The 16,450-nt window shown below is 41.8% G+C and overlaps 1 protein-coding gene across 5 annotated transcripts in view; it reads left to right on the top strand.

Annotated features, from left to right (window-relative positions):
- Positions 1-16,450, top strand: part of LOC143144674 (very long chain fatty acid elongase AAEL008004) — a 67,898-nt gene that overhangs the window by 42,921 nt on the left and 8,527 nt on the right. For 3 of the 5 annotated variants that reach the window (XM_076307318.1, XM_076307319.1, XM_076307317.1), the window contains exons 2-6: positions 8,272-8,425; positions 12,407-12,597; positions 14,642-14,725; positions 15,828-15,884; positions 15,998-16,103. In XM_076307318.1, coding sequence (XP_076163433.1) covers positions 8,368-8,425; positions 12,407-12,597; positions 14,642-14,725; positions 15,828-15,884; positions 15,998-16,103 — 496 coding nt within the window. In that variant the 5' untranslated portion in view covers positions 8,272-8,367. Of the gene's footprint in view, positions 1-8,271; positions 8,426-12,406; positions 12,598-13,262; positions 13,344-14,641; positions 14,726-15,827; positions 15,885-15,997; positions 16,104-16,450 lie in introns of all 5 variants that reach the window. The other 2 variants (XM_076307321.1, XM_076307320.1) reach the window with 2 other exon arrangements.

The raw sequence follows: 16,450 nt of genomic DNA, 5'->3' as shown, positions 1-16,450 counted from the left end.
GGTGAATAAATTCACGGAAAAACAGTTGAGAAACTCACCGTTAACGAGCCGCTCGCGAAGCTTTCGTTTTACCAACGGGCAGGAAATCGAGTTTCCCTCGATTCGAGACGAAACAACGAACATTTTATCGCTGAACGTGCCTACGCGAGGGCACTGCGACGATTACAATTTCGTCTCTCGATCGTCATCGATCTCTGGCTCGAAAAACCGAGCCGTGGCTCGTTCGGGTTATTTGCTCGCGACTTACAGTTTTCAACCTTGACGGGATTCGACACCCAACAATTAACAGTTCCCTGTGACGGGCCACGAGGTGTTGTGCAATTATTTTGAAACGTTGACACAACGCTTACGTCGTTATCGATCGCGTTAATTCGTCCAAACGTTGTTGAACAAAATCGCGAGCACGTCTCGAGCTAATCTCGATAATCGCGCTTCAGAATCCATCGTGCTCCTCACGAGCTCTGAATTCTCGGTTTGCGCGCCAGCTCCTGATAATCTTCCGATGAGGAGTACACGCGATCGTTTATCGGATAATTATCGATTGTTGACACTTTCGAACCAGACGGTCGACACACTGCATCGAGAGTAATCGACGTTCTTTTTGGAATCCTTCGATGCGATGAGAAACAGAAATTTCGAACATCTTCAAACTTAACGCTACCGCATGTCCACCGCTCGAAGATCTTCCGCTCTCAAACATGATCGAAAGTCTATCCGGTTGTTCGAAAAATCATTTCGTTTCTTTGGTGAAAATGAAACACGATTTTTGTCAACTGTACAAACATTTTTAAAATTCATATTCAAATTCAAATTATATATTCTCCATTTTGGAGAACAAACTAATAATTCTTCCGAACGACCCAATAATTACACGATACGTAAAATCGTCCAATCCTCGACCATCCTTGAGTTCGAATCGTACAAAATATAGCCAGATTTTCGATCTAATCGTACAATAACTTATCGTTCAAATGGAGAGAAACAGATGGAATAAAAAATAAATGTAAAAAAATATATCGTACATGAAAACTGGTGTCTTTTCTTTCAATTAGGACGTAAAGCTTCAATCCGGTGGCAAGCGAGCGTTGTTCCGCGAAACTGCATCTGAGATAAGTCGAGCATCATCGAGAGTGTATCGATGAATTTTTTCGGGATCCATCGCGGCGTATTAATTCGCGACGGTGTTGTGCGTTGCTTGGCGTGGTTGTTGCCAGTGAATCGAAACATTTAGCCCGCGCGTATTGAGGTCAGTAGTTTGTTCATCCTATCGTTAATGACGATTCCAGTGTCGAGACACAAAGCTTCGACGCGGACACGAGCGAGCGAGCGAGCGGGCGATTCTTCCTTGCGTAACGTACACAGAGACACACCAGCGCTGGCCCGTTTTCTGCGCCCGGCCCATTATAATGTATACAGTTTTCGCAACTTATTCCCGAGGTATTTCGCTTGCTCGGCGCGTTTTCGACTTTTCGTTTTGCAAGCGAACGAGACGCGATCGCGATCCATCGCGGACCAACGAATCGAGTCGCTCGGCGACCGTCTCTCTTGGATTTCTATGCTACCCGACGGTGGTTACACTTGCCACGAATAATCGGTAACCCATCGAGCAGATATGCACTAAATTTTCTTACGGTAACGCGAAACCGATGTATTTATTCGATCGGAATTTGTGATCGGTCCTCGGAGATCAATTTCTATTCGGTTGTTCGGAAAGTGATTTTATTCGTTTTCCAAAATGGAGAGTACATGATTTAATAAAATGTTTGTACATTCTGGAAAAATCCGGTTCATTTTCACCAAAAGAAACGAAACGATTTGAGGAATAATCCAATGTAATTTGAATTTTTATTCAACGAGCAAACGATCGAAATTTGTCTTTCGATCTTCGTTCGAAGTTTTTCGGTAAGAATTTACGTCGACTTGGTCCGATCTCTGTACCCTAGGTGCACGATGGAATTTGAACAGGATTCGGTGGCACGTCGATTATCGTAAGGTCGTTTCGAGGAACACGTATCATCGAAAAGGACGAACCGAGACCTATCGACCTATTCTTCGAACGTTCGAGGTTGTTAGTTCCCAAAGATATCGTTAACGAGCACGTGCACTTGTTGCGATACGAATAATAAAAGGAACCGGATAGCGATCTCATTGGGGGAATAGGTAGAAAGCATTAACGGTTGAAAAAAGGTGAAAGTACTTCGGCAACCACGAAAAAATAGAAGCAAACCGAAGTTGAAAGACCAAACGAAGTACGAACGTGCTCGGTCTTCGTGTATCGTTTCTTAGAAATAAACATTTCAACCTTGGATCTGGCTTCTCTTCGATATAAGTGCTCGTATATTTAAAAATGACACAAACATTAAACAGACGAGAATCGAGTTACTTATGTAAATTTGTATTAATATCGCGAAGTCAAAAATTGAAGTGTACTTACGTACGCAAATATATAAAGTAACTAAAGGGCACGTGAATCAGGATCGAGAATCAATATTGACAAAATAGGTGTTCACAGCGATTGTAATCTTTATCATACTAATGACTTCTGTGAAACATAATCTCATAACATGAATTTCGATATTCAAATATTTAAAGTAACTAAAAAGAGCACGTGAAACAAGATCGAGAATCAATATTGACAAAATAGGTGTTCACAGCGATTGTAATCTTTATCATACAAATGACTTCTGTGAAACATAATCTCACAACATGAATTTCAGTATTCAAATACCTGCTCTATACTGTTCTGCAACTGCACGCTCTATTTTTTTTTCGTTCCCGTGCATTAATTGCACGAACGATTCCAACGATCTCTTTCATTTACTGTTCTCGATCGAATTAAATCGACACTTAATATTCAGTGTATCGCAGTATACTTTTCCTGAATGATGCAGCAGTGTACGTATCGATGAATGGTTCGCCCGTTTTATCGTAAATTCAACTATCTCGTAATCTTGAGAAAACCGATCGCTGTTCCGATATAGAGAAGGTACGTTACGTGGTCGATACATTTATACGTTGCACTCGTTATCCTACGTTCATTGAACGACTCTATACTTTACATAAATCGTTACCAAGGGATGATTACATACTTCTGCACCGTGCAAAAACTCGATTAACAACGCGTATCGTAACTAACGTGCCGATAACTTTCGGTACTCCACGTGCTCGGTATCACCGCTAGACACGTAAAAACTAAAAAAAAAACAATAGAATCGGAGCACCGGAAGATACTTTCTGTAATCGTTCGACGAAAGAGATCCACGTTTGCTCGTATCGATGCAAGTTCCACCGTTGGTGTTTCTCGATGCGTATCGTAACCGGCGTGCTGATAATTTTCGGTACTCCACGTGCTCGGTATCACCGCTAGTAACCGTAAAAACCAAAAAAAGCGATAGAATCGGAGAACCGGAAGATACTTTCGGTGATAGTTCAACGAAAGAGAACCACGTTTGCTCGTATCGATGCAAGTTCCACCGTTGGTGTTTCTCGTTCTCGGTTGTTCTCGGTCCAGGTGCCGCGATCCCGAATGGTTGCCTGAATAGGATCTTGATCCCTGTTTTTTTTTGTTCCCCACTTGTATCGATCGGTGAAAGGACAAGATAGAGGAGTCGATAGGTGGCCTTACAGTCTCCGAGCGTCCGTGTACGAATCGGCGACCGGCTGACCGATGATAAATGACGACACCCATTCAAGTCCGTTGTCGATTGGCCTTGACGAGAATTCTCTCGTCGGTTGAGTTGTATTGAAAGCGAAATTCAACGGGTTACCAAACCGCGTCCGTTCAGCTGACCAATGCGCCGAGCGGACGTGTGTACGTGCACATTGGCCCGCGTGTGTGTTCAGGGACACGATTAATCGCCGCCGGCGGCATCCGCGGCATTGAAATAAACAATTAACCGGCGTCGTTTTTCTTCCGTGTCCTCCGGGTCGACGGTGAGGAAATCACTCGACGGAAACGACGGGCCTTTCCACCTACCGAGAACCCGATAGCGGGAACTTGCTCGACGATATCGACTTAACGGTCACCGAAAAGAAAATCGGAGAAATTAACGCTTGGATAATTACGAACGTCTTCGAAAAACTAGAGAAGGCTTTCCACAGCTAGAACGTGTATACTATTGTTATACCGGCAGCGCGTAAGCTAGGATGTAATATTCGTTGCGAGCGTCGACCTAATCGGTTCGATAACGCCCAATTTGTATACGTATTTAAACGAAATACGTTGCAGCTGTTATTTCTAATCGATGTAAATGCAAAAGTATTTTGTAAAACTATTGTACAACCACGGTGATCGGTGTTCGTGTGTTCGTGTGTTTCGTTTAAAGTGAAAATCGAATACTGTAGGAGGGGTAAGTGGACAATTGTGCGTTACACGGATAGGAGGAGAGGGTGTGTTTCGATGTTTATTCTCGTTGAGAGAATAGACATTTAGAAATATTTTTCAATAGTTGGAAATGTAATTGGTAATATGCAGCGGGTCGTAGATCGCCAGGAGCGAGACCTTGTTTCAACGAGCACGCCTGGGCGGTGTACAAGGCTGATTGCTTTAAGGAAGGAGAACAACTTGTTTAAATAAAAAGAGGCGAATACTTTATCGATATTGAATTATGTCACTATTGCGCGTGACGGATATTTTTTTGAGCGATGTTTAGAGAACGTTCGTTTCGTACGTACCTGAATCGAGAAATCCTTGGAGAATGTCGAAGAGAAAGATCTAAAGTTTCGGTTGTACTTTTCATCGCGTTCAATCGCAAAAATCTTTACGTTAATTGTATCGATACGTTCCTGAATGCAATTTTTATCTCTTTCGAGTTCCTTGTAGCCTTTACGTTAACCGCACGAAATCGCTGCACGTTCAATTCTCAGCATAAATTTGCAGCATTTGGCCCAATTCGTAAATTGAGGACTTCCATTAATTGTAAAACACTGTCGTAACCGTTATTGAAAATGCAGGATGCGACGAGTGCCAATTATTTCAAGGTTAATAGTTCAGTAACAACTTCGGTCGATGAAGAATCGCTTTTTGAAAACTGTCGGTATAGAAATACTCTTTCGGATATAAAATAACACAGTGACAGCGGTAGCACAAATTTGATAAAACAATCCAAGCCAAAACGGCAATACGAACGTTAGCAATAATGGTGATGATAATATTATTAATAGGAGATGAATTCCAGGAATAGTCAGAAGTTGGTGCAAAATATTTGTTAAAGGTTCGATGTATCACAGTGTGGGCTCTCACGGTACGTGTATAGTACTTTTACGTAGAAGTTGAAGATTTTTCAAAGAGAATTAGAGAAATTCTTTGAAAATCGTCGTAGCAAAATTTCGTTATTTTCGATAACTTTGCGCACTATTGTATCCAGCGAGAAATCTTCGTTAATATGAGATAACGTTTACCGTACCTGTGGATTAATTCGATGAATTCATTATTGTCGGCTCGTTATGTTTGTAAATAGCTTCGAATGGCTGAGCATGTCAGATATAAGTCAACCTACAATCAACCTACACGTATGGTCTACACAATTACGTCGATTAGGAATAGTCGGTCGGTTTCAAGGTAAAAGTCGTTAACCAAATTTCTTTTAACAACTACTGGTACGTCCGAGGAAGTAACTTTGACTAACTACATATGTAACGAAAGTCTAATTATATGTACTTTTGATCGACAGTTGTCGCTCAACGCCCCCAAACTCCGCCTCTCTCCGATAATTAGCTATCTATTTATATAAAACTACCTCGAAAAAAATGAAGGTGCGATCGTTAAGAGGTTCTGTAATAAAAACCAGTCACTCTTTAAGAAGACACGCGATGCAGACTTTGTCCTTAAAGTATTCCATCTTTTTCTATACCCATAAACGTTGTTAATAATACCATTTAACGAATCAAGGTGGTATTTCTTCTATCTAAGCCCCGTTTATGGTCATGCTCGTTTTAGATTTACTCACGTAGAATGTATCATTAGCCGTGCGCTACGAGCGACAGTACATTTTAATTGCCCTTCGAGAAATCGCTTCGTCGCGATTCTAGACAAAAGTTTCGAAAAATAAATTCAAGACGAACGACCGTTTGTCCGTCGCTCGTTGATCGAAAATTACAATTCCAATTGTACGATGAAAAAATACAAATTCATTTTTCCCCTTCCCTGGTTGCAAACCGTGGATGTCATTGTGAGAAATGTATTTTGAATAATTCGTAACAAAACCGACGAATACCTTTCGAAAAATTAATCGCCTCGATTTAAATTTGAGAATAACTTGTCGCGTTTCCCAGATCGTTTAAATCGGTCGCATCGCTCAAGACTAAGTAACACCTCGGTGTTTCGGAGAGCGATTTAAATAACTCCTCATTAACTGTCAAAGATTGTACGATTCGTTCGCAATTTACGAATTCTTCGAGCGGCTACGCTTTTAGTTAAGAAACCGCTTAATCGATTCTCGAAGAAGGCCTTCGACTTGGTCCTAAATATCAAAGAGATAAATCGCTGTTGGACTCGTCGACGAGTCAATTTATTTTCGAATTGTGCGATTAACTTTTACGTTGGAATGTATTTTGGAAGGAGGTGTATAATTTTCCACTTGGACGACGTCGGGAGGCTCGTGTTCGGCCGAGATCGGTAGTCGTGGCTCCGATCGCGGGTGAAATTTGACCGATCGACGTTGGAAGTGGTAGAGGCGTGTTTGGCGCAGTGGTTCAAGGCCGTGGCGATTCATGGTCGGCCCGTGAATTGCGCGAGTCTCGTCCGATCGCGGCGTGTAATCCATAACAAAAAATAATGTGCCCGATTTCGTAAGCGAAAGCACGCGGTGAATTTCGGGACGATCCTGGCCGTCCGCGCGAAATCACTTCTAATTCAATGCCGATGCCGAAAATCGCGACACAAACGGCCGTCATTTATGTAACCGGCCGACGAAGTTTTACGCGGACGTTAAGTAATACGCCCTCGTTCGCGCGCGTAACAAAAGAAGTTCGTTGCCGGCCGAGGCGGGTGTGCCTCTGAACTCCGGGAGACCACCATGGTTCAGGTTTCCCGATGTCTCCGATTTTACGTGGCTCGACGATCAAAATCCACGCTCGTACGAATTTTAGGAAAGCCACGTTCGATCTCTACGGCTAGCTTCTCGAACGCAAATTCGACGAGGACGATTCAAGAAAGAGTAATCACAAACCTACGCCAACGATTTAAGAAAGAGTAACTAAAAACCTACGCGATTTAAGAAAGAGTAATTAAAAACCTATACGATTTAAGAAAGAGTAATTAAAAACCTATACGATTTAAGAAAGAGTAATTAAAAACCTATACGATTTAAGAAAGAGCGATCAAAAACCTACGCGAACGATTTAAAAAGGAGTAACTAAAAATCTACGCGAACGATTTAAGAAAGAGTAACTGAAAACCTACACGATTTAAGAAAGAGTAATTAAAAACCTATACGATTTAAGAAAGAGCGATCAAAAACCTATGCGAACGATTTAAAAAGGAGTAATTAAAAATCTACGCGAACGATTTAAGAAAGAGTAACTAAGAATCTACGCGAACGATTTTCGAAAGTGTAATTAAAAATCTATGCAAGAAAGGATAATTAAAAATCTACGCGAACGATATACAAAAGTGTAATTAAAAATCTATACGAACGATTTAAAAAAAAGTGTAAGTTCTTATACAAATGCCTCGATACGAACAAAGATAAAGATCTTTGTGTAAATAAACGAACAATCGCTCTTGTCCCGGTTGCGTCAGATTACTTCGACTCGTCTCGTACTTAATATTACACCGAAGCTTATCAAAGGCTTATCGATAACTCTTAGACGACAGTTGCGTCGAGACGTTTTTCGACCACCGAGTTAATGTGTCGAGATAACGTTAACATAAACCTCGTTCATCGTTCTCGTCGATTAATCTCGTTTTAACGAGCCGTTCATACACAGACGAGAACGACATTGCACGTAACGGAAAAACTGTATTGCCAGTAACGTTCCAATGACCGTTTCTAAACGATTGGAAATCGATCGCGGTAAAAATCATAGTCACGTTGAGTTATTAATTTACAACAGTGAATCTTCATACCTAACGAAACGACGTAACGATCAATAGAAGACGATTGTTAGTCGACAAGCATGAAAAAAAAACTGAGTACATTTTCTTCGCGTCTCTGGAAGAATCTGTGCATCGAGAACGAATAACGAAGTACGGATTGTTTACTTTTTCGGATCGGTGTCCGTTCCTAGATGCTTTTCGCGATATAATCCTCGCGTTGTTGATTTTTCCAGGAACTCGGAAATCTGGCCGTGGAAATCTGCGCCCTTGATTCCGACGTCGCGAAGATCTCGTAAAGACGCCCTCAGAGAGTACAAAGACGAAGAACAATGTCGATTGTAATGCAGTACGTGAATCGGTTCCACCAGATACTTGACGAACATGCAGGTAAGCGTTAATTAATTAATCAATTGATAAATTATTATTAAATTAATCGAGCTTGCGAATAAATACGCGCGTAAATTCTCTACGCGAGAATCTACGATTTCCCAAAATTTAGACCTTGCGAAGGAATCTTAAGCATGGAGGAATATCTCAGGGACGATCACCAACGTCGGTGATCAGACACGAATTTATTAAGGAGAAACAGGAAAGAGCCAACGGCTCCTGCCGCTCGCCTCGTTCTTGTTTTTTTTCTCTTTTTTTTTTTTCCTTTTTTGCTTTAGTTCTTCTCCTCGTGGTCTGCCTACGCGTTTAACATCGAGACAAAGTCCTTGAACGTTGTTCCTGCCAAATTAGTGGAAACATCGTTTATCGAACCCAGGGTTACATAAACGATCCTGGAATGTAGTAGAAAACACAAAGAAATTATCGCGCTACCTTTCAATTTCCTGATCGTCCTCTTTCGTATCGCAACGTTCAATTGTACGCTCGCTGGTGACTCGTGTGCGTCCATTTTCACATTATTTTATACCTATATTGATTTCTTTCCACACCGATTGAAAACAGTATTCGAGTTCAATGTCGAATATTTTAAAGGTAAATTTGCTTTAATTCACGTAACACGATATTCGTGAATTACTCGTATAAAGGTTTCCAGCATCGGTAATATTCTCGGGTTAATTTTTATTCGTTAAATTTCGTAATCGTGTTAATAGTTCACGCGTGTAAATATGTGCATATATGTGAATAATTAATGTACATGGATTTGAAAGCGTAATACGATAATCGATATCCTCTGGTTGCTCGTACATTTCCACAACAGTTCCCCTTATATACTGAAAATTAAACAAATCCTTTCCCCTTCCTTTTGACGGTACATTTCCTTCTTTGTCTCGTTCTCCCACCTAAACGTAACGATTTCACGCCACTCTTCGTTTTTCTCACCTTCAGCCGTGTCGATACTTCCTTTTCGAGCTTACGGCTCGCATTAGGCGCGAAAAAATTCGGGAGCACTGCGCAATTGGTACAGTAATTACACTGAGACAATATTTGATTCAATAACGCGTTACACGTGGACAAGGTCATCGTCGAACAGGTGCTAGATTCCTTAATATTTGTCCGGTCCACTGTCACGGTTCGTTTATCATTCGTCGAGCGCGCGCACGTGTAAGAGGAAATTTCTACCGAGTTGGCAAACGTTTTGCAACCGCGTTCGAATTTTCATTTACCGTCTCGTAAATATTTCGGATCAACGGTACAAAAAGAAAACAATAATAACAATACGCGCGTGAACGTTTGCAATGAAAACGGGGAAGAAAAAGAATCGCTATCGTACGCGGTGTAAGAAATCGTGCTCGTTTGCTAAAAATACGCTGATGTATGTGTAAATTACGAGGAAATGAGAATACAAAACAACAGATGCTCCGAGGTAATAATTACGATTTAATAAGTTCGTCAATATGTACTTTCGGTGTAAACAAACGAGGAACAAGATGTAACTGCGTTTCGAAGCCGGTGTACATAATGGACATAGAAACAGGCAAAGTAAAGTAAATTAACAAAAACGATTCGATGACGTGATGAATAAGTAATAACACTCTTCGTCCCGTTGGGGTATGGATTGACGCAAATGACATCTACAAAAATACGACGACAAAAATACGTATTTATTATTCTACGACATTGATCTCCCATTGGAATTGTACTTTTCTTGTCTCTCGTTCATTCAGGTTCAGAGTAACAATTCTGCTAAACTAATTCGATTAACCGATGTCGTTCGAGATGAGAAATATCGTTCGAAGGCAACGATCGTATCGGAGTTTTCTAATGTAAAATGTTTTTCGTTTCACCCTCGTGAACCGTACGCAACGAAACGGTTTCCAAATTTAATTTGACGCAACTACGTGCCTTTATTATAAAATTCTATTTAAAAATAGCGTCCCTTGTTAACGCCTCGAGTTCCAGCAACGCCGATAGGAAAATTTCGCGAAGGTGTTAGAACGACGACGTGGATACATTTTGCGCAGATACCTTACCTAGAGATTGCGCAAACACGACCTTGCGCAAAACTCTCCTCTCGAGAAATTCAGGATTGCGCGCGTATTTCGCGTTAAGCGAGCAGAGGTGTTCCTTCGAGCGCGCACCAAAAATCGAGAAATTTTCCGTGTCGAGAAGAAGAGCTATTAACGAAACGGATTTCGCACGGTTCTCGTCAGTGACGATAAATCGAGTAGATTAATCATTCGACTTCTTTAGCAACATCGTTAACTTTCACTGACCGCGATGCCTGAATCTTTTGATTTCGCTCAGAAACTTGAGTCGCGAATTTTTATCTTTTATTTTCTTTTTCATTTTTTTTTTTTTTTTTGTTTCGTAGACAAGATATGCTGCGAATGGACCGTACCAATCGCAATCGTTCAAATCACATTCTAATTTTACTTCGACCGTACAGTTTTGTTCACCCAATTTCTAATTCGCGCACAGAGTACGCTTATATAATCGCTTATCCGCAATCCACGAGATTTTTCGATTGTGCGAAGATTTTAATTATCGAAAGGAAAAGAAATAACAATGCGTATATTGCGAAATGAGAGAAAAAGAGAAGGGAGAAGGGAAATAAAAGTTGAAAGCGACACGAGAATCGATGAAATAAAATAGAAGGAAAGGAGATAAGGGAAAGAATGGACAATGGAGAATAAGAATAAATATTTGAGATGATAATTACGTTGATGGGAAAGAGAAATTATACCTAATAAAAAGCAGAGCACGACGAAGCACAAAGGGACAACCGCAGTGGACAATTTTAGTTGATCGTTTGTTACAGAGGGTCATATATGGCGACAAACGCGTAGCGCCAAACGTGTTTGGTATATACGATCGGTCACCATAAAACGGTTAAGAAATTGTGCAATTTCGATGCAGACTTGGTAACGTCTTCTTAGAAGCAGAGAAAGAATTTCGAGCGAATATCGCCTATAATACTCGGTCATTCTGATCGTACATTGTAATATAAATGTCGATCCCGGTACGGTCGACCGAATAACTTTGTTTTTTTCTTCTTTTCTCATTTTTGTTTTGTACCTACAGTCACAATGCCGGAGATTTCGATGAGCGGACGAGCAGAAAGGGAAGATAGAATTACGAGGAATCTCTCGTTGCAGTTAGTCATTCAAACGTCATTCGTTGCGGTGTGCAACGATGGCTCGGCGACGAAAATGAATTATTCATTTCACGTGTTCGGGGGAACCTGCCGCGGATTTCGAGGACGGTTTTTCAGTTCCCTCGTGGCATAAACACGACCATATGGAACCGCGTTTCTGGAATTCTCGCGCGGATCTCAAGTTTAGAATGTTCCAAAGCGTAGAAAAAAAACGTTATATGGCAGAGGCCCAGGCTCCGAGTCTCTGTCTTCGGGTGGTATCTATTTCCTGGCTTTTGCGTCACGCGTGAACCCTGAAACGACCGATGAAAGCGCACCAAGGTCGATCGAAACGTTAAAAGCACAGGTAGGGAGACGAGTTAATGAAACGATTCTACAACTGGTTTTAATGCAATGACGCGATAGTTGATTGAACTTCCGAAGGACGCAAAGGGTGAGGAAGGATATCGCGTGGAGAAACCTCAAGGTCGAGGTTGTTACACTTTTACCGTGGCTTTGCCAGCCACGCTAAAGGTACACGACCATGAAACATCGGCAGACCATACGAAACGACTCGACCATACGTAAACTTCTTTCGTAATCGTATTTTTTCTCGGCTTAGAACCACGTTTGGTAATCTTTTGGAATTTCTATTCGAAAATTTAAATTCGATAGAATCCCATGACTACCGTTAGTAACCGTTGTTCGACCTCTGCATCGAGAGTCGATGCTCCCGACATTTTTCAAAGACCAAAGTATCGATGATCTTTTCCCGAGTCGGAACAATCAACTTTCCTCAGACACCGTAGAACGAATATAGTACTCACTTGGTCGATTTCTCGTTTCAGATAAAAGAACGACGAATTGGTTTCTCATGGGCTCACCGTTTCCCACCCTGTTCATCTGTCTAAGTTACGTGTACTTCGTGAAAGTTCTCGGGCCGAAACTTATGGAGAACAGGAAACCATTCCAACTGAAGAACTCCTTGGTATTCTACAACATGTTCCAAGTGATCTTCTCGACGTGGCTGTTCTACGAGGTAACGCGTTCCCCTCTGACGAATTTAACCGTGTCCTTAGTTCTGTGTACCCACACTTTGTACCGAACACTGTCTGTACGATCTCGTCGATAAGAGAATGCGTTCGTTGCATGCGTTGACCGGTGTGCGCACGTAAAAGAAACTGTGCATCCAAATATATCCAACGAGTCACGAGAACTGGACGTTCGCGTTGCATGGAGAATCAATCTCCGCGAGAATCGTCGCGAACGTCTGGTCGAGTCATCGAGTTCGAAATCGGTCCGCACCAATGACGCGAGCACGATTAGTATTTACGAAACGGCCATAAGCTTCATTTTTACGTGACTTCTTTGCCGATACGGTACCCACACCTCTATCCGCGAACACACGACTCGACGATTATTCGGGAAGCTACTTCCGATACGAGGACACTTTGAAATCGCGAAGTCGCAATAGAGTTTCCCATCGCGAGAGTACGATGCAAGCTTTCCACCGACGTTGAGAAATTATATTTCCGTCGAATCTCAATCCTATTTTATCAAATTTCTGTGAAAGAAATTCGTGAGGTAGCTTTTTTCCAAATACGAAGCTCGTGGAGACGCGTTTCGAACTCGATCGGACAAACATTCGATAGATGCGGAGGAGGAATCTCGATAAAACGTTAATTTTCCAAACAACAACAATAGAGTCTGATGGGCGGATGGTGGGGCCAGTATAGTTTCCGTTGCCAACCGGTGGACTATAGCAACACTCCGACCGCGTGGAGGGTAAGTTTTGTGTTGTTCGTAGCCTCTTCCACAGATGGGTGACGAGCGACCACCACTCGAACGAAACGGACCTCGACGAATGTCAATTTGAATTTTCTAACTGAATCTATGTATGTATATACGTACGCGCATACGATAATAATAATAACTGCCCCAAAAAAACGAGGATAAGCTCCCGAGTCGGCGATAAAAAGTAACGGTAACAACGATCGGGAATTTGTGTAACAATAATCCGAAACGAAGAATCGACTCACGGAATCGTTTCTCGTTCCGTGCGAGCGTATCCTCCTTTTAAATTTCTTAGAAACGTCGGTATCTCTAGGTAAATATTGTTCTGCACTCAACCGAATTGATGATATGCACTTGTTGCGGCGACGTATACGCATATAAACGACGATAAACCGTCCTACGTTTTCAAGGGTCTTGTACGGTAGAAGTTGAAGAACTACGCTATGATGCGGATTGTTTAATGCTTTTGTAGACGGTCAACTCGAGGGGAAGAAACGAGCTATCAAGGAGGAGTAAAACATACTAAAACGCTTAACGCTTCCTCGCTGTTTGATTGACGCGCATCTCCGCAGTTGCTTTGTGTCTCCTTACTTACCTTGGCGCAACAACTCCGGCCAACTGGTCTTCGCTGGTTATACAGGACGATTCTAGAAATTGGGCCGAGCTCTGTACCTCTTTACCAAGGGAATACGCGAACGAACTCGGTTTATCGATCTCCGTCTACCCGTAACCGCGTCTATTCCAATGGATTCATCGATGCATCAACAAGATGCAACTGCACAGATATTTTCGTTCGATCGAGAAAAGAAATCGCATCGAATAATCTCGATTGTTAGCTCCGGTAAATTTGCTTCTCTTCGCTCGAAGGCTGAGACTCGGTTTCTAGAATCACCTTGTACACTTTGGAGTATCTGTCCCTGTTTAATTTGTGTGCGTGCGTGTGCTGTCCTAACTGTGTTTACCGCATGAGCGTTCTAGCCGGACGATCCCCGAGGCCTGGCGAATCTCTCTGTTGCTAATAGACAAACGATTAATCGATACTTTACTTTATTGGCCATCCGTAACCGTTTTAGCTTGGACGTAAATTTGCAATTCTAAGGGAACAAGCTGTACATAGGTAAGAATTCACACGCACTACGAGCAAAACGACCATCGATGCGTCGTCGAACCGTGGTGCGACCAAAGGTCATTACTGTGGTTGCAGTTAGCTTTTCACGCGGTGCGTATACCGGCATTTATGTATTCTTTTCATTGATCGGAAAATGGCCTCTGGGCGGTTGTGGTTGCAGATAGGAATGTCCGGATGGCTGACTGGCGACTATTCTCTAAGGTGTCAACCCATAGACTACAGCGATCGACCCCAAGTACTAAGGGTGGGTGTTATTCCCCGTTAACATGTAAACGTTACACTAAACCCAAAATACACTTCCCGCAGCAATCAATCGGATACACGATTAAACTGGAAATTCGGTGTCAAAGGAATATTTCGAATACGTAGCGTAAAGAAATATTTTCGACTCAAATATTCTCAACTAGAATGAAAATTTTCTTTCGTTTTTCAACGAAAAGTGACCCTTCCGTAAATCGTTCGATCTAGTCCTATGAACAGTTCTTTTATCGTACCATTGCTGAAAAGCTTCTGTTCATATTTTCTTCCGTGTAATGTTTACTCGACACTTTAATCGTATCTTTACCGTCCCTTGCGTATGCGCCACTAAATTTCCAAGTAGTATACAGTAGTTAATCGAGCAAGCTAACACACTTCAAACTAGCCGCTTCATGCAATTAACACCACTTAACAGACTACGAGTAAAGAACAAAAAACTTGAAAACAGACACCACTTACACGACGACAATTGCATTCACTTACAGTTCATCGCTCGATAACTATCGCCCTAGGTTCACAGAACGTTATTCAGAACAGATTACCAACTTGACTGTCGTCTTCGTCGACGTGAACCTATCGAGAGCAAATCTTTGGAGACTTCGACGGTGGTGATTCTAATTTCTTCTATCGATCACACGTGCATTGTTTTTCGTTTTCAATGACGACGAAACCGGAGACATTGCGCGTAGCATCGAAATCCAATGAAATACGTTTGCGTGCGAGTAAATTTTGCAAAATCGAGGCAACAATTTTAAATTGAATCGGACCTTTGAATAGAATCGTAATACAATTCGTTCGAACCTTTTACGAATACGTTTCTGGAAAACTGTACGTATATACTTATCAGGAGAATCGAAACGCAATCGAACGTGTACGAACTCCGTTTCGATGGTGTAAATGTTTGAACTTGACGACTCCGCGCAAAGTGTAGACGTTTATTACACATCGAACTTTGTCCCCGACGTTGATCATCGAAGCACAATTTCGAGAAACGCTCGATCTCCAAGGATTTGCCTTTCTTGACACGGTTGTCGTAGCCACGAGTAATGTATAAAAGAATCGTCTAATCGATATTTTGCAAAGCGCAGATGGTGCACGCTTGTTGGTGGTATTACTTCTCCAAATTCACGGAATTCATGGACACGGTAAGTAATCGGAGTCTAGTAAAGATTGCATCGAGAACGTTAGTTCAGTTCCAGCGTTCGATCTTTTGGTAACCGATTTGTCTAAGATTTCTCGTTGTTCACCGCCTTTGTAGATCTTCTTCGTAATGAGGAAGAAGAATCGTCACGTGTCAACGTTGCACGTTATCCATCACGGTTGCATGCCAATGTCAGTATGGTTCGGCGTTAAATTCACACCTGGTACGTAAACAAGAATCCTTCGATAAAATCCTACGATTTAATGGTAATCCAATTGTTCGTTGCATCGAGTCGAGCGATAGCCTCGTTCGGATCAAGCTCCACCTTAAATACGCACTAATTGCGTAGAAGCAAAGTCGACTTTTCATCAACGGGACGGTTATCGAGTTATCTAATAATCGATAATAATTTTACATATTTGTCAATTTTTTGCTCGAGAAATTACACATCACATCCGACACTAGTGTATTACTAGCGGATGGTAAATCTGTCTGGAAGTGAAAAACGATTGCAAATTACTCGATATCGACTGTTTCCCAAGAACGTTTAATTTCCATCGACGAATGTGC

The sequence above is a fragment of the Ptiloglossa arizonensis genome, chromosome 3 (assembly GCF_051014685.1).
Source record: "Ptiloglossa arizonensis isolate GNS036 chromosome 3, iyPtiAriz1_principal, whole genome shotgun sequence".
Taxonomy (NCBI): Eukaryota; Metazoa; Arthropoda; class Insecta; order Hymenoptera; family Colletidae; genus Ptiloglossa; species Ptiloglossa arizonensis.
Note: the sequence above shows the minus strand (reverse complement) of the source record. Positions and strands in the feature narration are given on the sequence as shown.